Source organism: Coturnix japonica, chromosome 3, assembly GCF_054131305.1.
Source record: "Coturnix japonica strain WE chromosome 3, WE-NBRP24, whole genome shotgun sequence".
Classification (NCBI taxonomy): domain Eukaryota; kingdom Metazoa; phylum Chordata; class Aves; order Galliformes; family Phasianidae; genus Coturnix; species Coturnix japonica.
This window is the reverse complement of record NC_140665.1, coordinates 12,214,825-12,239,087: the sequence shown is the minus strand read 5'-3', so window position 1 is coordinate 12,239,087 and position 24,263 is coordinate 12,214,825. Positions and strand designations below refer to the sequence as shown.

General features: G+C 37.8%; 1 protein-coding gene across 50 annotated transcripts in view; it reads left to right on the top strand.

Annotated features, from left to right (window-relative positions):
• NRXN1 (neurexin 1) overlaps positions 1 to 24,263 on the top strand; it is a 607,983-nt gene that overhangs the window by 490,440 nt on the left and 93,280 nt on the right. For all 50 annotated transcript variants that reach the window (XM_085541060.1, XM_085541047.1, XM_085541037.1 and 47 more), the window contains one exon: positions 9,065 to 9,236. In XM_085541060.1, coding sequence (XP_085397186.1) covers positions 9,065 to 9,236 — 172 coding nt within the window. The remainder of the gene's footprint in view (positions 1 to 9,064; positions 9,237 to 24,263) is intronic.

Genomic DNA, 24,263 nt, shown 5'->3' with positions numbered 1-24,263 from the left:
CTAGGGGATTGTGAGCACAGGAAAGCACAGAAGCAGGTATCAACTTTTATTTTCCCCTTCCAGCTAAAAGTTGGATTTCTCAGTCCAGTCAACTAGCAGTGTTTGATCACTTCTCATGCTCTGAGTAGTCAGGGTAAGGTTTGCTGCATTAGGTGATCAAAAGAAGCAAGATCCTCTATTGTAGCATCGATAACAGGCTATTCTGCACTGCATCTCACAGCGCAGCATGCAAGGAATTTGTCAAATTGATTTTGATTCTGAAAGATTTTCAATATTAAGAAAAGTAACATAATCTATTTAATAGATAATATTCAAGCTTGCTTGAATGATGGCTCTGTATTTGATTGGTAAGAGAGAAAGAGCTGATGGCAGGAAAAGATGGGAATGCTCAGAAAACAGGAAGAGAGTACCAGCCCTACCTGTTGTGTCTGGGATTGCCCCAGCTCAAGCACTATATCTTGTTGACCTCATTAAGTTGACCTCATATGGGCTTGCTTTTCAAGCCTGTCCAAGTCTCTCCTGCCTTCCTCTGTGTCAGCTGCACCACTCAGCATAGTGTCATAGGCAAAATTACTAAGGGTACACTCAATCCCATTGTCACTGATAAAGATGTTAAACAGCATCAGTCCCAAGGTGGACCCCTGGGGGACACCATTCATGACCGTTCTCTACCCGGACATAAAGCCATTGACAAGGACCCTCTGACTGCAACCATCAAACCAATTCTTTATCCACCAAATAGTTCAGCCTTCATATATCTCTGGATATATTCCAGATTATCATTCATATTAAAGCAACATTTTTAAAGTCCTGAATAGCATATAGGTGTTCAGTTTTCAATAAAACTCAGTAGGAGCTGGGTGTCTAATGCTACCAAATTTGTTTATAATAACTCCTTACAGGTTTTTAATATGGAGAAACTCTTTGACCCAGATTTTGAAAAAAAAAAATAAATAAATAAAATAAAATGAATTTGTGCTTTCGGGAGCATGTTTGTTGATCATATGGCTATTAATCATTTAGCATGAAAGCCTGTTTGAAAATGTGCTGATTCTTTACTTCTGGTCCTAGTTGTACCTCCTGCTGACTCTGACTTTGGATTTGTTTCAGACACAAATTTTTGGAAGAATTATCTGAAACCTTTCTAAGCAATATCCTTAAAACTGTGCAGTTTTTAATGTGGATGAGATTACTTTGACATCAATGTGCTTTTTGTTTTGTTTTGTTCTGTTTTTTCTTCCCAGTTGTATTTTTACATTTTCAGATGACTGTTTTCATTTTCTCAGCATAAAAGCCCTACAAAAAGGTAGAAACCATGCCTGATTTTCAGATCTTGCCTTGATATTCTTTAGGAAATGTATGCTTTTGCATGGGAAGGGAACAGTTTGTCTTTGAGTACCCAGAGATGGATTTGCTATTTCTCAGGCTGTGCATGCTCACAGATGTCTGTGTACGTGGAAAATGAGTGTGCAAGAATAAAGTCAAGACACATGTGTCACCTTGGCCAGTAGCTAGAAGAATTTTGGAGGGCTTCAAGTTCAGCTTTGTTTGGTATAATACCATCTGTATTCTTTTCAACTCATCTATACTAACTCACTATAGCCTGGGTGGAATCCATGGGGGAGATGCTCAGAAAGTAAAGGAATATCTGTGCTTCATGTTGTTTTGACAGAAAGTACCGTGTTACGGGCTGACTACTTAAACTGTTCTTTACTGCACATTGTCAGAAAAATTTGATTTTAGTATGTAGCAGTAACGATGCTGAGTGGATAATAAGATGCAGTATGCTGCTGCTGCAGGCTCTACACCATATGTCTTCCATAACTGTTGCATTTTGGGGGGGCTGATTGTTAGGGTAATTGGATCATCTCAGTAATTCATCATCAGAATAAGTTGAAATAATGCCACTATGAAATACAGTGGTAAGAATTACAGTGTTTAAAACTAGACAGGAAAACAATAGAGTCTGAGAGCTGAAAATGTGATGTAAATTGAATTGCTGTAACAACATTTAAAACAGTTACAGTGACAAATATTTTAAAGCAGAAAATCATAGAAATCATTATTTTGTAGCAACAAAGAGTAACTGCTTCCTGCTCTGAAACGCCAGGGCAGTGAGCATGGAAGCCCATGTTGCATAATTTTCAGGCTTTTTTTCTTCTCTCTCCATATATATGACATTTTGTGACATTAACTAAAAAATAATAAAAATTAAGTCATGTGTCACTTCTTCCACTTCATGAGCCACTTAGGTATCTGCTTTTTTATTTTATATACTTCAATTGTAAATTATGGGGATGGTGGGCCCATATTTCACTTACCTCTTGCAAGGGCCTTTGGTTCAAGGCCAACTTAATTTTTATAGAAAAGCATTTAAGAGTGCAGTAGCTCTGGTAGCATCTGTATGAATTTGCATACATAATATTGTTATGGTGATAGTGCTATTTCTTATGTGTCAACCAGGGGCATCTGGTGAACAATAAATTTTTATTATTTCTATTGATTTAGAAAATATAGATAACTTAATGGCATGAGACTGAGGTCATCTAGAGGTTTATGAGTTGATCTTACAGAGCTTCTGAATAAAATGTAAGGAAAAAATATGTTGCAAATTTTCTCTTTCTCCTTTCAATAAAATCCATTAAACAACTGATTAAGGATTTCAGAATTAGGGGAGGGAATAAGGGTTTGGCACTGTGTATTTATGACTATAGATTATATATAGCTTTTCAAGTGCGTTGTATTGTCACTGCTGGATCTTGCCAGGTGGTGCAAATGCAAAATATATGCTAGGGTTTAGACTTAGGTGTGTGTGCACAGATGCTGCAGGAAATACTGGTAATGTTGGTGGCTCTGTGGAGGCTCTGTGGATGTTTTTCCCCCTTAACAGTGTAAGTAGTGGCTTAGTGTAGCACTCGTCAGTGTTTTGTTGCAGAGATCACATTTAAAATTGGAGTCGTGTGTGAACAGATCCCACAGACCTCACTGCGCTTCTTGCGGGCAGCCAACAGTAGCGTTGGGGATTCCAGCCATAGCTCAAGCCAAGTAATGATATCCTTCAAGCCATGCAGCAACCCCCCCCCCAAAAAAAAAGGAAGGAAGGAAGGAAGCACAGCATGTACCAGGCTCTTGCCTGAGGCTGTGAAAGCTGTGCAACAAGACCAGTCAGCTGTTGGTAAGGTCTTGTTTCATAGAGCAGTTAGGAAAGGAAGTACATCCCTCTGCCCCCACTGTCTTAATAACAAGGGGCTGAGAGTGAAATAAGGGAGAGCAAATTTTCCCAGAAGTGGGATCCAACTGCACATTTTTCAGATTTGATATGTGGGTAATGAAGCTGATTGTCACTAGCAAAGTGTCACAGCTCCAGGTGAAAAAAACAATGAAGCATTTAGTTTAAAATCGGAGGATTTAATATCATTTTCAGTTCTTTCTATTAGCCTGCTGATGCAGTAGCCTGTAAGGCTTTGGGTTTTAAGCTTTTCTGTACAATTATTTGAACTAGGAGCTTATTTGAAAATTAAAAGTGGGATTTTCTCATATCCCGAGGACTGCAGAGCTATGGGTTTAAGAAATAAGCAAATATCAGGAAATTTGCAAATAAATGTTGAGAACCAGCAGGAAAGAACGTAGGGAATAGATCAGCCTCTTCACTTAGCAACTAGGGAAGGAAGCAGAATCATTTTTCTCCACAGTAGCTAAGTAGTTGCAGCTTTGGGGAAGAGAAGAAGAAGCCAAATAGCTTGAGACTCGTCAGATGTCAATCTCTAAAAGACTGAATACAAGGTGGATGTGCCCTACCAGACATTAGCAAAAACCTATGCTCTTTGCTTGAAGTGCCTACCTGTGACTGATAACTTTGTCTGTTAGCTGTATGATAGAATTTTCAAGCCCCTCCTTCATTTTCTACAGTATGTCAGGCACTGATATGCTGAAAGCTATAATCCATCGCGGGAAATAGTTGCCTTTCTGATTTCATGAAGTGGCACCAAGCCTGACTGTAAGTACTGTAAGTGCTCGAGATGAGGGATGCCACAAGAATGCCTGTGCCTGTATTATGTTTGCGTGCTGTAGACTAAAAGGTTTTCTGCAGTAGACTAAAATAGATGATTACTGCTGGTTAAAAAGGGCAAGGAATAAAACAAAAATCTCCTCACTTCTCATGGAGAAATGCAGCAACAAAAATATATAAAAACTTCATAAATTAAGTTAGGTTAATAATGTGATACCCAACAGTTTGAATTTTAGAACCTATCTGCAGAAAATTAGTTTATCTCACTGGAACAGCAAAGATGGTGGATTCATTCAAAAGCATCTTCCCAGATGCTTTGTTTTCTGTCTCTTTCCTAGGGAAACATTTCTTCTAGAAGAAATAATAAGAAATACTGAGGGATCAGTAGAAATACTGAGGGATTCAGATCTATCTTCTGACCATTATGAAACCCCCACCTCTCTTCCTGAGCAGATAGCACTGGTTTTGCAGACACATGTCCCTATAGTATTCAGACTATGAATACTTTAATGGTTTTTCTTACCATTCTATAATATAGAATATTAGCCTCCGATTACATCTGTGTGAAAATGGCCTTAGTTTTCTCTAATGGTCTCAGATAAAACTCAATAAATTTATTTCTAAATGAAATCAATGTAAAGCATCAGTTAGTTCTAAGATATTGTTATTGTGTTCACCAGAAAGTTGTGCCTCGGGGCGCTGACTTTATAAGATGCATGCTGGCAGCCTTGAATGTTCTCTTTTTGCTCTATTTGTGCACCTGGGGGAGTAACAGTATTATTACTTTTCTTGGGAAGTGGCTAAAGGTTCTAAGTATTATGAGCTTAGGTTGACTGTGGTCTCTTCTAAAACTACTGTTGTGCCAAATTTGCACACACTTGTTTGACTGATTCCAGAAATATTACTGCAGAGAGCAGTAAAACCCTGCTGATTCCATAGGAAATATCATTATTTCAGAGATGGATATATGTGTATTTTATATTGCTGCAGGTTTTATTGCTTTAGGGGTTGGCAGATCAGTAGCACAGGAGCAGAGTCCAGCAGCAAACCAATTGCACTGCCATTTGCTGGCTTGCTTTGCATTTGGCCATTCTCACTTGGTTTTTAGGTTCATCAGCATTCCCAGCACTGTCAGAAGCCTGTTAAAGCCAAAGAAGAAGTATTTAGAGCACGCACTTTGTAAAACATGCCTCAAAATATTCTGCTGGAATTGCCAGTGCTTTTGAAGACCAAATGCTTTGAAATGACTGGTGTATATAGATGTACATATATTCCTTTGCTGTCTGAGCAGTCACAGCTCCAAGCATTTCAGCGCACACTAGATGTGTAGGATTGCACCTACACATCTAATTCCTAACTTTCTAACTAACTCTGTACTTTTATCCAGCTGCCTTGTTGCCATTGTCCTATTTCTCTTCACACTGTGAGTTTGGACTCCAACAAGTGGCTGTCCAGAAGCTTTTACACTGTAGGCAAAGCCAACACTGCACACTGCAGCAGCGTGAAGGGGTACTTGAGGCAACGCCAAGTGTGCTCATCTGCCTGGGTAGTTCTGTAGAGAGAAAATCAGCCCCAGCTTCAGAATCTTAAGAGCTTCAAGCACAGACAAACTGAAAGTTTTGCTTCTCTGAAAATCTGCAGGCTGGGGCTGGGTGCTGTGGGGTTTCTCTGTAGGTAATCAGAAGGCCCGGTGCTGTGGTCTGGCAAGCAGTGACAGGATGACACTTGTAGCAATATTCATAGTGCTGCCTGCTTTGAAATTCATTTAAGTTCCAGAGGCAGAGATCAACACTCACCCCATTTCATTAAATGTTTCATACTTTTCCTGAAGGCGCATCCTCTCTTCTGGCCTCTCTCAAAAGGAGTATTGGAGACTTTCCCATCCCCTATTTGTCTCCACCGTTTTATTTTGGCTTTTCCAGTTCAGGTTAGAGAATTATTTGCTATGATCTCTCTCAGCTGGGTGAAACTGAGTAAAATGAAACACAAACTAAGAACTGTAAACAGCATGGCAGCCTTCTACAGGTCCAGTAACCAGGTCTGATTTTCACCACAGGAGCTATGAATTTATCGGTATTGCTAGTGGGCAAACATGGGTGTGAAATGGTTGCTAGTTTAGGACACTGCCAAGGATAACACTCTTTAACAGAAACACTGACATGTTGGGATCCTTAGTATAGGCAGAGGTGTAGGGCTGGTCATCAGGGTGCTGAAGAAGGAACCTCAGCATTTATCTGAGGCTATTTCTGGTGGAAAGACTGAGATTATTATGAATGATCAACTGCTAAAGAAAATAGCATTTCTCATACTGCACCATGTAACTGCGTCTTGCAAAGGTGAAGAAATGGAAACAGCAATTTAATACGCTCAGCTTTTAAAGAAGGCAGTTTTTTCTAATCATAATCATGTGGTTTTAAATTGCCGTGTACAATGGGGCTCTAAAAATGTCATGTTTAGCATGATACTCTGAGGCCTAACTTAAATATTTTAAAGTTGTAGGAAGATGTAAACTTGAAACTCAGATTTGCTTCCTTGTTTTGTAGATTACGTAAGTTTCCACAGATGCTGAAGAAGTGTAAAATAAAAAAATAAAAATGAAGTATCTCCCTTAAATACTGGGTTTTTCACATTCTACTCAGATATGTCAGAAACAGGACTGGTGAAGGTATATGTAGTGTTCTATCAGCTGCTGTAGCTGGGTGCTTTGTGCTCTGTGCTTCTGTGAAAACAGAGGAGAGTCGGGGCAGCTTGTTATGACTTGTTCGTGTGCATCACGTCAGGCCAAAAGTCTGCCTGCAAATCTGTAAAACATTGATTCCTCTCAACAATTCCTGGCCATCTACAAATGGTGGCTGGGTAACAACTGCAGCACTGCATTCTCTTACTTTGGAGAAGCTGCTGATGCATTCACCTTTCGTGCCATTTCATTTTGACTGCACCTGTCCTATTCTCTGAAATGGGGTTTTTATTCTTTTTTCTTCAAGCTAAAAGAATATATGTGTGTGTGTATGGTGCACGTATGTGTAGGCAATGGGTAAGCAGGTATGCAAAGTGTAGGTTGTGAATAGTGTAATTATGAATCACTGGGAAATGTAGTCAGCTTTTTTATTTTTAATCCTCAATGCCTTTGATTTCTTGAAAGCAATGCGAAAAGGTGCGTGTGCCATCATCACTGGCATGCCATTTTTCTGCAATTCATAAATTAGTAAAAGAAGAGACTGCTTCGGAGACAGAACAATGTTGTATTTCTTTATATATATATATATTTCTGTATATGAGTGTATGAAAGAAACAGGTGAAGCAAATAAGCTGCAGCATCCACGTGAGAAGTGGTGCAGTCTATTCTGAGCTGTAGTTAAACCAGCAGAAATGAAGTATGGCCATGGTTATTCTCCTGAGCTAACAGGAGATTGCTCTGCATCTCACACCTGAGGCAGGAGAAGGCGAGTGAGGCAGATCCCTTATTGACACCTCATTGGCATGGAAAAGTAAAAGAGAGGACTCAGCAGAGAGATGCTGAGACAACTCACATGGAGAGAACAGGTATACTTGGAACGTATTTTAAGTAACTGAGCAGATAAGTAAATTTAAGAAATTGCTATTTGGAGTTATTCTGCAAATCTCAATAGAAAATACTGAGATTTTGCTCCTCTAGAAAGATCATAGCTATAGAAGCAACAGCTAAATAAAGAAAAGTACAGTATAGAGTGATGACAATTTCCATAGAGTCGAGGAGCTTTCTCCACAGATGTTCAGCAGCTGTTTAGCACCATAGTAGGGATAGCAAAAAGTGTTGGAAAGTACAGTCAGATATTTTAAAAAGGAGATAAAATGAAGTGGAAGAACTCCTGAGTTAAACACTAGAGAGATTTCCAGAGGTGAGGAGCTGGAGGATGCACCACTGCATTCTCCAGGTGTGACAGCAGGCAGTAAGAGGAGTTGGTGCAAAGGATGTACTGGGGGGTGAGGTGGTTATGGAAGGGTTTAAATGAATGACCAGGAGGTATGAAGTGAAATGTTTCATTGTACTATGCGTGGTGGTGTAAAGACTTTGAGAAGCTTTTTTAACTTTTAAGAGGAAAGTACCAGTAGCAAGTGTAGTTTTACATAGAATTGCTACTTACTTTACGCAAGGTCCGAATCTCACGCTGCACGGTTCCTTTTTTATACCCTTAATTAAATGTGTCCTTATTGAGGAATACAGTTGATTCTATATGAGAAAAAAAGACATGAATCTGTTAAGTTAAACTTTTAATAGACTTTAAAAGGATTTATTAAACTACAGATGTCCTATTGAAGTGTTTGTCTTAATAATTAAAGGGCAATAAGGATGAAAACATGCCAATATCACAATCATCTGCAAAATCAGCAGCCTTAGTCCTGAGTATGAATGCATGTGTGAAGCCTCCTTAGCTGGAGGCACACTCAAGCACAGCTCGCAGGCTCATCACAGCAGGAGAATCACTCTTGTTCTTAGAACAAGATGCTGTGTGTTTCACAAATACTTCTCACTCCTCTCTGGCTCAGATCAGGAAACTCCCTGTGAGTCATTTGGCCTGCTCTTGTCTTTGTGATTCGGAGATACTACAGTGTGATGGGGGGAAAAAAAGTCACTCCACTGGGAGGAAAAATGGAAATAATAATTGCAAACTTTTACACCTTTTCCAAGCAATGTTGCAAAGTTTTCTATCTTGAAAGACTAAAAAGTAAAGCAAAGCGTTTAGTTCTCATGGAAATGAGGGTTGGGGGTGCAAAGGGAACTTGTGCTTTCATCTTCCTTCCCCCCTCATCAGCCTGGTCTTGGAAAAGGAAAGAACTCAATTTGGTGAAGTAACTCATTTGGAATATCAATTATCGATCAAAGAGAGCTGGACTTACGGAGCTGTCAAGAGGCTTGTCACTGCCACATGCAGGCCTTCAGAAGTGAAATATGAGGAGGGAAGATGTTAGAGATCTTTCCCTACATGTCACGCTGTCTCTCTTGCTAAAACAACCCCTAATTAGTTCTTCATTTCTTTTCCCCACCCCTCTTTTTGTTTTGTTTTGAATATGCAGCACCAGGGAAAAATTGGAGTAAAATTTAATGTTGGAACGGATGACATCGCTATCGAAGAAATCAACGCAATCATTAATGATGGAAAATACCACGTAGTGCGTTTCACAAGAAGTGGTGGCAATGCCACATTACAGGTGGACAACTGGCCAGTTATCGAACGCTACCCAGCAGGTAAGGGTTTGCACGAACTTCTGTGAGTAAAAGGGGGATCTATGGAGTTCTGATCACTTTGCTCCTCTTGTAAAGCAACGTCAGCTCTTTCTCAGTGTTTTAGTAGCAAATTAAGTCGTTAAAGAGTCTGGAGCAATATGCAGTTCATGATGATGGCATTTCTTAATGAATTTAAGAGCAGAAATTCAGGTTGTTACTGGAAGTGGAAGATACAGTTATCAGGGCATGAAATAGTGAGTTTGCTTCTTGTTTTCATTTGTTTATATTGGATTATTGTTTTGGGGGGGTTGGGGTGGAGAAAGGCTTTGACAAAAGCTGCACACTAAAGTGACTCTCAAATTGATCTGCTAATGATTGGGTAAAACATTTCTGAAGGGAAGCAGTCCATGCTCTTTTAATTACAAGAGATTATTAAAGGTCTCTGAAATCGTGAATTTACTGGAATTGTACCAAAAAGAGTAGAGATGAAACGGTGCATCAGTTATTATTCATGCAACTAACCAGTCTTTGCAGAAAATGTCAGCTGTGTAATATTACGCAGGTTGCTCCAAAAGTAATGCCTCCTATTTATTTCTATGGAAACTTCAAGAGTTACAAAGAGAACACTAACACTATTTGATAGAGTTAATTATCAGCTACAATACGCTGTTTTTCACTGTAGTCACTATCGTTTGCTGTGCTTTCTGCCAGCTATGAGCAAGACCCTGCATGTTGCACAAACCTGTGCCAGTGGGGGTTATGCTGTCACTGACACCACTGCTGAAATGCACCAGCCTTACTGTGCTCACAGACACTGTCAATGGGTCCTTCACACTCGCTTCCATGTCAGACACCATTGTGCCAGACTGCCCCTCTACTGCCATCTGTGCCACAGCAACAACTATAATAGGATGTTGGTGGGAAGGTTAAACGTCTGCTGCCATCCCATTGATATCCACCTCTGAAGCTATGGGCCAGACTAATAAAACAGGAGGCATTACTTTCAGAGCAGCCTTCTTGTTTATGTGAGTAATGCTGGTTATTTCAGCAGAACCACTTGTGTGAATGCAGCATTTCCTTGGTACAGCCCATATTTAATTTTATGCAAATGCCATACCCTGCAGATTAGTGTGTTACTAGTTTTATTCCTTTTTAAAGGCAAGTCTTTTTCAGATATGCACTCCATTTCTTACTGAATAGCATCACTGTGCCATTAAGGTTTACATGCAAGTCTGCATGTTGCCTCTTAACGGTGTGTGTGTTTGTACTACTAAACAAAAAGCAGCAAATCCAGAGATGTGAGAGAAATTATTCTGGTTTGCCTGTTTTCTATTAACCAAAATGATAGTTCAGAGTATAAACTGAAATGTTCTTCATTTTGGGGGTGGAATAGCACGTTGAGTAAGCCATTCCCCATAGCAGTCATTGATATTTAGAATTTGTTGTCTTATTGGTGTTTCAGTAGCAGTCCAGCATTAGAACTGCATTGTAAAAATGAAGTCCAATAAAAATATATTCCAAGATTGAAATATGACCCTTCAAATAATTTCTTGGAGAGAATTAAGAATTTTAAAAATGAAAAGATATGTTGCAAGTGAAATTGTAAATAGCAGAAATTGATTTATATATAATATATATATCTCTCCTCTATGAATGAATGACAGTTCTGGGTGACCGTAATTGTTCATGGCCACAAGAAAGACATATCTCTGAGAGGAGGAAGAGGGAACACTGAATGAAATATGTCCTGTGTTCTTTCAGATACGCCTGTTTCCCTCTTACTATCCCTCTTATGTTCTGACTTTTACAATATTTAGTAAATGGTAGTTGAAATAAGATGGTAGAAACCAGAGATGAGTCTGTCTTAGATTGTGCTCCAGCTGTATTTTGCAGAACTGATATATATTACATAAATCATAGATATGAAAATATTTACCATTTCTGTTGTTTCTTCATGAAAATACAAAGTGAATTAAAATGAGGAAGAAATGCAGTTGAGTTCTGAGGATATTGGCCCACAGGATTTGTTTCTACTCAACATAGATCAGTACAAAAAATAGTGATTTCCTTGGAATGGGATGTAGAATGATTTCCTTGTATTTCCCCTAGATTGCAAGGAAGCTGGATTATTTCTGTGGAAAAATAATTAAATAATAGATATTTCTGAGTTTCTTTGAGCAGTCTGTGCACAACCAACACTTGAAGACATTTTCAGTTGCTTCAGCAGATGGGGTACAAAATCTATTGGTTTGCTTTATTGAGCGATCTTCCTGCACTGCTTTTGCTCTTCAGTTTTCTTAGTTTCTTTAACTTTCATTTTCCTAGTAACACTTTACAACTCTTGAATTCTTAGGGCATTGCTTGTGAAATCTTTCTTCTCCTTTTTCCATCCTTTCTCCTCTCCTTCCATTATGAAAGCATCTAACCATATTTTATGGTTATTTCTTTGGTGTTCCATCATACTGGACAGACTTCACTTCAACCCTGTTTAAATGCTAGTTCCTTCACAGAACTGTTACCTCATAGAAAAGACAGGCCTGTACAGGAGAATAAACTACATTTGAGCAATCTTGATTGGCACCATATTAAAAACTATCACTGTCATTTCAGTTCTGAAGATAATGTTTCTAAAAGTGATGTCTTAATGATGTAAAACAACACAGTTCATCAAATGCTGATATGGCCAATTTACACATGGTACTGCTGTTGCTGTTTTAGGGACTGACAGTACTGCTTGGCAGTAGTGATTAACCAGCTAACTTCCTCATTGCGCCTGTGTCTGATGGAAGGCATTTTGAAAATGTACAGTATGGACCAAATTTGTTGACTTTTGCATGAGAGAGGGCTCATTAGCTTTCAGTTCTGTGCTAAAAAGAATATGAATTTCTTCTTTCTGTGTAATTTTTTATGTCTCTGCTGCTGTATGTGAGCTTCTCTCATACTTCTGCCGTTGTGTTGGTTAGGTCTACTTCCCATACTTTTTAGTTATAAATAAAATGATATATATAAATAAAATGTCCTGATGAGATGCGTCCCATAGTCCTGAGGGAACTGGCTGATGTAGTCACCAAACCATTTGAATTGGTATTTGAAAAGTCATGGCAATCATGACTGGAGAAGTCTTTGGGGAGCTGGAAGAGCTACCTTTCAGTATCTAAAGGAGAGCTATAACAAAGAAGGAGACAGAGTCCTCCAGACAAGGTCTGTTGTGATAGGACAAAGGGAAATGGTTTCAAAGTAAAAGAGGGGAAATTTAAATTGCATATAAGGAGGAAGTTTTTTACAGTAATGAGGCATTGGCACAGGTTGCCCAGGGAGGTGCTGGATGCCCCATCTCTGGAGACATTCCAGGTCAGACTGGACAGAACTCTGAGCAACTGGATGTAGCTGTAGGTGTCCTTCATTGCAGAAGAGTTGGACTAGATTGCTTTTACAGTTTCCTTCCAACTCTGACAATTCTGTGATTATTTTAATAGGTGAAGATCTTCAGTGTTACCACGTGGCAGGATGATTTTCAGAAAGAAGGACTTAGATTTCAGTATGTACTTAGATACAGGTTTTTTGGACTACAGAGCTCTTGCCTTGCCATCCCTCTGAGTGCAGGGCTAAAGCTGAGAGGATGCACACTTAGATTTCTGCCTTTTGTTAAATGTTCATCCTGCTTTCCCTCTTCTCATTCTATCAGTTTCTGACAGACAGCTTTATGATTAGGAATGGTGTATTGTTGTTGTTTTGCTAGACAGCTAAAATGCCCAGATCTCCACTGGATTTGTATATTCTTAACTAAACTTGTTATTATCTGTCTTGACTTAATGTTTGCCATTCTCTCCACCTTCCTGAATAACTTTATTATTTCACCTTGACAAGTTTTTCAGATAATGATTTCCCATTAACTGGGATGCATCGTAATTTCCAATCATATTAAGTAGGAATAAGAAAACTGCTGACTGTGCAGTCAGAGCTCCTGATCAATAGACTAAAACAATTTGCCATGCAGATCCTTTCTGCTACTGATAGCTTATCTTCTAAAGCTTCAAAACTTTGTTGTATTTGGCTGTCCTGACTACCTGTCTGCTGTTGTGGCTACAGTACTGCACAGCTGCAGCAACTCCAGCTGCTACTGTGAACTGACTGCCCATGTAAATTTAGTTTGGGAATAATTACAGAATGAAATGCAGATTTACTAAGAATGCTTTTCTGGGAGGAAACCAAAGGACTTGTTAATTTGGGTCAAACAGAGCTAATAATTATGGACAAAGGGGAAGCAAAATTGCAGGAAATTGGGTTTAGTAATTGGAAAATGTTAATTTCTGTATTTTTTAAATAAAATATTCTGAATTTTCATGTCAAGATTGCCTAGTGTTTATAGGCAGTTATAGTGACTTACGATCAAAGCGTTTCATTTAGTTTGAAGCAGCCTGTTTAAAAAAAAAAAAAATCTGTTTAAAATCAGATTGTTTAAAATACAAATAATTCTCATAGCAGTATTCCAAACCATGTAACAAGAAAAAGAATTTCTCTAATTTCTCTCATTTTCTCTTAGTATTAAAAGATGTACACTTCACCAGTCTGGGAAAATGTGTTGGAACAAACTACGTGACATTCATTCTAAAGCCACAACCACCATCATTTATTGTGAAGGATTTTCAGAATCACTTTTCCATGAATAACCCTATGCTTCATTCTGTCACAGGGAATTTGTCCATTGCTAAGACTTACTTTAAAAAAAAAGAAAAAAAGCCAACATGGCACAACCAGTCAGTGTACCAGAGGGAACTCACTCTTCTATTCTGCCAGATTTTCATCATAGATGCAAAGTTGTCTGGATAGAAGATAATCTGTTAGATATTGGCCTACTGGCTTATGGTTTCAAAGCTATTCACACTGCTGGAAATACTCAGCAGTCTAGAAGATGTAGCCTGCTGTAGGTAAATACCTTTAACAAAACCTTCCCAGTCATACCAGAGCCCCAGATAGCCTCCGAAAAGCATAACTAAGTTACAGCTGTCCTCATGTGCTCCACAGTACAGCGCATGTTGTCAGAACTGTGTCTGACAGACCTAGATCTGACAGCACAGACATCTCACATGCCACTCACACAAAGATTGACCAAAACACTACTACTGGAACAGATGTACCTTTGTGACTGGGGAGCATAAGTTATGACTGAGTGCTTACACCAAAGAGGTATCTATGCAATAGTCTGTGTATTTTGGCAGAAGATCAAACCACAGGCTGACAGTATGGTCAGTGCCAAGTACCTCTGCAGCACAGCAATTGGCAGCTGAAGCTCTTGGGACTTTTGTATAATACATAATAATTCTGTTTGTTGTTGTAATTGTTGTTTTGCTGTGTTTTAATGTTGTTGCTGTTGTTTTTGTTGTTGCTTGTTTTATCACTTAAAAACACGAGAGCACATGTGTTGACTCTGAGTCTGTGGACTAAATGAGACTGCTAGGTGAATGGGACATTAAATGCATCTCATGGTCTCTGTATGCTGAAAACCAGTGTATCTGCGAGCTAACTTAGCTCCCCAAGAAGCTTAGTTGGCACTCTTTAAAGGGTGGGAATTCTGCTGGCCTTTTTTCTTCTTACAGCAAAAACATTGAGCTCAATTGTTTCACAATCATTGTGGCCAAGACAGCCACCTAACATATCTCCCACAAGGCCTTCCCAAGTCTCACACAACAGATCCAGGAGGACACTTCTAGTTGACTCATTCAGTACCTGTGACAGGAACTTCCAGATCCTCTAGGACTTGCTTGTCATGACAGCATAATGTTTTTATATATGAGAAGTTGAAATCTCTCATTAGGACAAGGACAGGTGATCTAGAGGTTTCCTCTTTCTCCTAGTTGCCTATGGAATAGCTCATCCATGCTATGTATTATGTGGGTGGTTGATAGTAGACATCCATGACAATATCATCTTTGCTACCTGTTCCTTTAATCCTCACTCGGAGGCTCCCTCATTGACAATGCTTGGATTCCATGAAGACTCTGCTAAGGTCAGGCAAAATAGTTTGACTGCATAACTGTTTTTCTCTTGTCATATAAAGCTGTTGCATTTCCTATTCACTAATGCAAATAGTAGCATGCCCTGTTGGTTATCTGTATTTAAATCTTGAATTTATAAAGTTCTGGGACAGAAATAGTCTGTCTTGCCTTCTGATCCCACAAATTCATTATGAATATATTGCTTCCTTCAGGGTTTTGAAATCTGGATTGGGAGGAGATACATTCCCATTAGTCAGAACAGTCTTATCCCTTGGATCATCATCAGCTTTACTACAAAGTGACCTGAATCCTTTCCATGATCTCTTTGTTTCTGTGGCCCAGTGTCCTCTGGTTTAAAATTTATTTTGTTTACTTCGGAGGATTTTTTTAGATAGAGTTTTGGCACTTCCACTTGCATTTTTAAGTATGTTTCTAAATCTGAAATGTATTGTTTTCTTGCTGATAAAGTTTGCTCTTTTTCCTTCCTTCTATAATGTGTCTATGATGATGAGCTGTTCAGCCTAGTAGATGTCTTGCCGTGTATTTTAACCTTGCATGTGCAAGTCCAAATGTATTACTTATGCTTTTACCTTTACAAATTTCCAAATGTCCTTCCTGGCTGAGTCCATCAATCCTTCAAACTGATTACATAATGTAGTTTCTTTCACTTTATCAAATTTCGTTCTTTTGAAATCAAGAATCTGACTTGTAGGCTTATTTTTAGTTGTCCTTGTATTAATTTGAATCAACTCATGATCACTCAATCAAAAAATGTCACCTACAATTAACTTTTCTCTATTGCTTTCATTACTTATTCAAAGTGAAGCCAAAACAGCATTATTTCTTATTTTTTTTTCCACTGAGAAAGTTCTTCAATGAGTATTATAGGAAGCTGTTCACTACTTGCATTCATACACTTATGTTTGCCCATAAGGTAAATGAAAAAGAAGGTGTTTTAGCAGTAAGTAAAACAGTTTGAAAATAAGGCAAAGAAAAATGTGAAATTCACTTCAGCAACTCCTCTGGAGTATTGTAAGGTGTGAGAAACTCATTTAGCAGGAATCAAAATAGATTAAAAATTAATCAGACTTACTGAGACAGAAACCAACATTTAAGTGATGGATGCAACTAGGCCAGCACGCTCCCTTACCTTTGTTAATATGTAATTGCACAACTGATTTCTTGCATCTTTTTCTGATGGGTGAAACTGTGACTAGAGTTTGGTATGATCAAATGTATTTTCCAGCTCGTAAATAGGACCCATTTTCAGTATGATTCTATTCTTCACATGAAAGGTTGATTATAACAAAAATGGTGGTCTATTTTTGTGATGACCTCAGCTACAGCTTACCCAAAGTCAAAGCTTGATGTCTGTTCATTTTTGTTTTGTTTTTTTAAAAAGAGCACTGGTGCCTTTGAGAGATTATGAAATTGATATATCCTTCTGTCTTGAGTAGTTAAAGAGCTTAGGTAATACCCAAACAAGACACTAAAGTCTCTTTTCAAAAAGTAGTTCCCAAATCAACTTCATTTGACAGCTTATCAGGATTTTCTGTCAGATAATGATATATAATAATAGGTAATGCTCCTCTAAGTCAGCAGACAGATCTTTCCTCTTTCTTTTATTTTTCATCTTGGATATCCTGATGAAATACAAAGGCTCATCCCTTCTTAGAGTTGATAGATCCTGTAATTAAATTCAGATCTTGATAAAATGTGTGGTTCAGTTGTCATTGCTTGATCACAGAAAGCATAACACCTTTCAGTTAAATACAGCACGAATGCATCTGCATTAGAAAGGGAAAGAAAATTTCAAATGAGCAGTGAGTCAGAATGAGCTGTTCTGAAATATTAGATGAAACTGATATCTCTTATTTATTTATCTTTTTTTCTTGTGGCAAAGGATAGTGCCAGAATTAAGACCACAGGATGTGGGAATTCAAGTTAAAGGAAGTAGAAAGTGGAAGTGAAAAGAGACCTGACAATAAGTCACAGCAAATATATCACAGCAGGTTGCATTCACCTCTTCAGGAATGCTGTTGTTAGCAGTCCCATTAAAAGTAAAATCACAAAAGATGAAACATAGCCAATACATAGGGAATCATTTCCGTGCTTTTATTTCATTTGAACCCGACAGGCACATTTTCCATGGAACCTACAGTATCGCTACTTATCAAGTGCTGCAGGATAAATTAAACATGAGGTATTCATGTGGGGTTGGTTAAAAAGGAAATATATATATATATATATATATATATATATATATATATATATATATATAAAATTACTTAACAAGGAATTTTAACTATGTGGTAGCTTTTTTACAATGTATTGCTTTTATAGAATGAGCATCTAACAATATATTTGTCAGTCTTGTTTTCTTTCCCAGGGAAGGACTGTGTTGTCAAAGCTAAACTATTCCTGTTTCTTTTCATCCTGCCTTCCAGACAGTTCATAGCTGTTTTGTTTGAGTTTACACTGGATTTTATTTAACGCATCACTCACTAAGCCAGACTAATATCGACTAAATTCAGTAAAATTACTAGTGTGTAACAAATTCTAATGTGAACAAGCGTTGATAGGGTTGCAACAGTGCCCCTCATTTTAGATTACTCACTTGATGGGCACATATGGGCATTTATTTCTAATACAGACATTGATGCTGTCATTGGCTGATACGAGAGAAGACTGTGATGTACTTCTGCTGTGTGTTTCTCCTGTGGTGCAGTTTGTTTCCATTAGCTCCTGGAGCAACACTGTAGTCAGCCTGAAATGGGAACCTTTCTGAGAACAGAACAAATCAATGCAATGTTGGGCATTCCAACTGGACCATATATCATATAGAAAAAAAAAATAATTCTTTCTGCAATGTTGTTGTGCTTTAGATGCTCTCAGAAAATGAGATATTTTTTATTTGAGACATATTTGTGCATGTGTCCCCAGATATATTTTGCTGGTGAAGAATGAAGAATTGTGAAGAATGACAGCAAAATAGTACTTTATGTCTTCAGGATAAGAACTTCCATTAAACTATTTCAGAGGCAGTCACTGTAACTCATATTGCAGCAGGGAAAACAGCAACCTGCTCTGTCCTAGATACATTTGCAAAAGACTGAACTGCTTTAACTAGCTATTCACAAATAAACAAATTGCTGTTGTCCTGAATAAGCGTATACATGTTTTAGACTCTCTTACTCCATTTTGTACCATGTGATCTCAGGACAGAAGTTTGATATTCTGGTAGCTATATAAATCTATCTTATCATCTCACTGTGTGGTTTGCTTTCTGCAGTCTCAGGTCCTGTTGGTTAAAATGAACAACCTGGAAACTGCAGTGTCTACATTTTCAGAATAACTCTTTCTTGAACAGTTTTGTGATTAGTGACAACGTATTCCTAGCCAATTCAGTGGTTGTACTCTACAACTGTATTTTGTCATTCATGGAAAAGTACAGAGTGCTAAAGGAGTTACCTTGAGCAGAGGGTCTTTTCTTTTGCAGCTTATTTTGCTTAGCACAAAAAATGACTTGCCTGTATGATCTATACAACCAGGAACCATTATGAGCTGCCCAACTGTCAAGATTCTGCAGGGCAAACCATCTCAAAGCTATTTGAAGCAAGACATCAAAGACCTATTGTTGTATCAGAAGTGTGATACATAATGAAAGGCATCCAGATTTGTATAAGCAGCAATTAATTGACTTAGAGACAGTGAAACAATGCTGTTACAAAATGGGTATGTGAACATACTAAAGGACTTGGGAGCAAAGAGTGCTTTCCTTGATTGTTCAAGTAACAAGGAGAGACAAGAAAATAAATAGGCAAGCCCAGGTCATTGGTGCCTGATTCCAAGACTGGTACCTCTGCCAGAATTTGGGGTTTTAGAATCATGGATGAAAGAAAGGAGCTCTGTTGGGGCCTGATAGGATGTGCCTGTTTCAGCAGGGAAAATGTTTCTTGGCACATAACCTGGCAAAAGTGCTAGAGAGGGAAGAGTTCGACTTATCAGGCATAAACTGGGAAAATCACTCTGATGTGATGAGGAAGGCTGGGAAATTCCTAGGTGGTTCTGCAGATAACATCTTGTCACAAGTACTAAGTGAGCTAGCTAGGAAAGGAGCTGATAGGTAAACTGGTATCTATAAAACGATTATCAGAGAATATGGGTAAATTTTTGTCAATAAACTTAATATTCCATGCCATCAATAGTTACCAATGAGGAGCATTTGTCAACTGGAAGTATCCTCCATGGGATTTTACAGGGCTTGAAAATATTTGGCACTTTTATAAGCATCCAGGAAGTCTGCATGATATTTGTCACTGAAAATGTGTGGCTGTTAGGAAGACCCAAAACAAACAAACAAAAAGCTAACTGTAACTAAGGGGCAGGGCAGCTGTATTATTTCAGCTCAGTTGCTGGAGAAGCCAGACTGCAGACGTGCTATATGGTATGGATCTAAGAGCAAAGAAAAGAAGTTATGACAATGTAGCAAGGTGGAATGTCCTGGAATTGTATGATTCTGAGAACTGTAGTGGTTTCATCTTCCAGCATGAAATACAATGTGATTCTGTGGCAAAATAGATTTTGGAAATTGCTCTGTGGGCAGAGAAGTCTGAAATGTAAGAACGTTTGAGGATTGGCACCCTTCACAACAATTAGAAAACAGGCTCTGGAACAGGTACCAATTTTGTACATGTATCTGGTGTCTGTGGTGTTATGGGAAAAACAAAAAAAAAAAACCCAAAAACAAAAACAAACAAAAAGTGTGTGAGTGTAAAAAGAGCCCACAAGAGGTTATTTCTTTGTTGCTTTATAGTGTTAAATGAACAAGTAAGAAATTTACTATTATAGTATAAGTACTTTCAGAAGGAGAAAACACTGGGTGCTCACAGTGCTCTTTAGCTGTTAGAAAGTCATAAGCAAGAGTAAGAAATTGAAACAAGAAATAGAGTGTATGATTTCTGATTTTCTTTTGCCATGTGCATTGTGTCAGGATCAGATATTTCCTGGAAGAGCTGTTTGAACCCATTAGGGGTTTTGAAATAACCCACTAATAGATTTTTGTCTGAATGGAGAATGAAGTGGGTAAAATCTTAATATCCTGTGTTTTACAGATCAGATCTTGCTTCTGTCTATATTAGGAACCTATTATAAATATAAGAATACTTAACTGGTATGCTAGCATTGTGTTCTTAATGGAGATGTAACTATGCCTTTCCATGAATTAAGGAAGTTATGCCAGAAATAAGAACACGTTTTTGAGTACAGTTTCTGCTGGAAAGATGATAACATTCTTATCTAATTCCTTCAACATTGTGGATTTCAGTAGATTTTTAAAAGGTCAAGTGGTTTCCTGAGAAATAGTGGAAGTGTAAATTGTGCTAGCAGAGCTATTTTCCTTCAAAATTTGTTCTATTCCCTATTTAACATTTTGTGTTTCAAAGTAGAAGCAGAGTCTACCTTTTGCATGCTATTTCAGCAAATGTATTCTTGTAAAAGAGAATGAAAAACTAAGCATACCAACTTTTGATTATTTATTATGTATTTCCTTGCAAATCCATATATACTTAAATTGTTCAATATTGATAGGGTAGACTTTTTTTTGTGTTTAGATTTATTTGCTTTATTTTGGGGGAAAATTCAGATTAAGTCTGAAAACCAGAGTGATCAATTCAGATCTCCACAAAACTAAGCTATCAACTTTGGGTTGTCCATCTATAATGTGGCCTTATTAGCTTTACAGCAGAATTGCTCCTCCCATAAAAGTGTGTTTTGGGCAAGAGCTTAAAGGATTTGGATATTTCAGCTTAACTAGTGCAGGTCACATCCACATGTTAGATGTGGTTGGTATTGGAGCAGGTTACTTGACCCCAGAGGCTGCCTTGAAACCAGCTGTGAACTGATAACATCCAAGATCTTATCTGTAACCTCAAAGGCCTTTTTAGGCCATGAGACAGCAATCCTCTTGAGAACTTGCTTCTGTGGTTGATGTCCAGCATGTCTTTAAGGGCCTTTGAAGAGTAGGGTGCACTGAAATAGATTTTTTTCAGCAGGAATGACCAGTGATGACAGTAGATCTCTCATCTACCTTCCTCCTCCTTCCTTCACTTTATGCAGTAGCGGGATAGTCATAAAAGTCATAAAGGAAGGAAACTCTATAGAAAAATATTTAATGTAGAAATCCATGGCGTTTGAATAACGCAGTTCTTAACTTTCTTCAAAGTCAAAATCTCTGAGCAAAATATTTCATCATATTCTTCTTAATCTTCTCAAACTACATCAAAACAACCAAACAAACAAAACCCCACAACACTCAGAGGCAAAGTAGTAACAAGGGGAAAGCATTTCTCTAATCTGAAATCCCTTGCAGATTATCAAAAATCAGCTGTTTTCTTGAAAGTTATGGTGACATGCTACATGTTGCGGATGACTTTAAATGGAAAATATCAGTGAAACTTATATATGTGTGAGTTTTACTTTATGTATTTACAATATATGAGGAATCAATTTATTTCGCTTTTTAACAGAAAAAACTAAATCACTGCTGGAGTCCACCCATGGCCGTTACACCACTGTGTGGTGGACTGCTCATTACAGTTCTGCCATCTTAAAACACTCCTTTTATCTCAGTGAGCATTTGTTTCTATTATTTACAGTTTCTGTTTCTGTGCTTTGCCAAAAGCATTTAAAAAAACAAACAAACAAACAAAAAACCCCTATGTGTACAAGTTTAAACCTTTCAATTTGGAATAGATTATTCTTTTATAGTAAAATGTCTATTGGCTACTTTTCTGCTGCACTGCTGACACAGAACAGATTCTTTTCTCTTAAATGCCATTTTCTATCTACGTTGGGTGCTCTTGGTTTCTTCTGCTTGGCAAAAGCTTGTCCAAATAGTGACCTCGCTTTTATTGTTTTTGGCTTGCATATAATCATGCATATCCATAGGCAAATGAGCTGAACCAGCATTGGTAGGTGTAATGAATGTGACAAAGCACCCGTATGGTCCAGTATGTTGAGACATAGTGGCAAAGATGAACTCTAGCATTATCATGTTTCATGAAAGTATATAAAACCAACACTTTTAAATGTTGCAATTGCAGTCCTGGGTTTTTGTTGTTGTTTTGTTTGCAAAGTTATTTTCAGTGTACCTTGCATTGACTCCAGACAGCCTACAGGAGCAGTTCAATTGCAGTAGATTTGAGGAACACAGCTGAAGTCCAAACTCTTATTTTCACTCATGAACTGTGTAACCAAGAACAGAATTTAACCTCAGAAGATGTTGGTGGTTTGTTTTGCTGTTTGTTTTTTGTTGTTGTTGTTGTTTTAGTTGATTCAAATAATTTTATATTGCAAATGGTCCAGAAATAATCTATGGAAAACATACAGAATTTCCCAAAGTCTTTCACTAACTACAAAAAAGGCACTGATATGAGCAATATCCATTGGATAGCATGACCTGTTCTGTCCTCAGTGCAGTGTGGCTTAAACTTAATGAGGAGTCCTGTGTGTAGTTAATAAGACCTTTCTTATTGATGGCTCCTACCTGCATACTAGATACTCGTGGGATTACAGACCAATAGAAATTTAAAATAAGAGCTGAGCACAGTGTTTTCCATTTGCCATTGTTAATTTATATTATGTGAGTATTATTTCTGTCAAGAGACATTCTATATAGTGGCTATTTGCTAGCTAGCATGAAATGAAGATCATCTAGATTGCTACCTGGGCAAAAGTCAGAACATATTCAGTAGTTGCTGTCACTGACCTAGCTAATTTTAGATATGGTAGGGCTGAAATACCCTCCAGTTTCCAGCCATTGAAAATCTATTGATTAAGAAACTGCTTACAGTCAACTTATGGTTAAATATCTATCAAAGAAATAACCTTAAATGCTGTGACATTATGATTTAGAAACAGTTCCGAGTACCTTTTTACCTTGGAGAACTACAAAATGTCACTCTTTGGAGTGATGTGGAGCATGGTACTATACTTATAACAATTCATTTTTTATACCTTAATCTTCCTCTATAATGATTTCTATCAATTTTCCTGCCTGTTTTAGCAGCAGCCATACAATATTAGCCCCTATAAATGCTGCACGGGCAGTACAAAGGATTTTTATAATACAAGATAACAAAATATGACCTTTAATTTATCAGACAAGTCATATGTTTTCTTATCTTCTTGTTGCTTTTCATCTTCATTTGCTCACTTTTGATATAATACACCAATCTTATAGTAAGCCATCCGACTTAGCACTGACCAAGAGAGATATCGTATTATAGTGAGGAAGGGAGAGTTGGAAAGAGTGCACTTTTAGTTTAATTAAGAGAAAAATAATATTAAAAAAACAACAACAAAATTCAAGGGGTGGAAGGCAGTTGATTTCAAGAAAGAGGTTTGCATCTTTCTGAGAGGTTAACAGTCATTCTCAGTTTTATCTTGAAGAAAGTTACAAAAATGTGGTTTAAGATTATTCTGCTTAATGCACAATTATGAAGCAAGGAGCTTACAAGTGACCATGTGGTGTTTCAGTACTGTCTGTAGTATTAGTGGATTGGGAGTCAGATTATTCAATACATGTATTGAATAATGTATCATTCAATACATGTAGTAAGGGGATTCTTCTTTCAGAAAACAGAGGCTATGCTTTGTATTTGGTTGTGTTATAAGCTACCCATGTCATACTGGGAAGACTGCTGCATTCTGCAAGCAGAATACTCTTTTGGGATATGTATATCAATATGTATTGCAAGGCATTGTGAACTTCCTCTAGGGGAAAAAAAGGCCATATTATACTGTGGTCATTTAATATGAACTTGACAGATTTGACATGTTCAAGTTTGTACAAGTCATACCACATAGCATTTTCTTTTTTTATAGTTTATCTCTTCTGCAGAAGTGTGAAGCATTGTAGAGTTAAAACCTTACACATTTCCTACAAGTTCTTTCTCTAACTGTAGATCTTCTTTGTACTTTAATCATCTCACCAAGCTGACTGCAAGGTTTGTTCAGGATATCCAGTGGGAAAAGATAAGTGTCCTAGAAC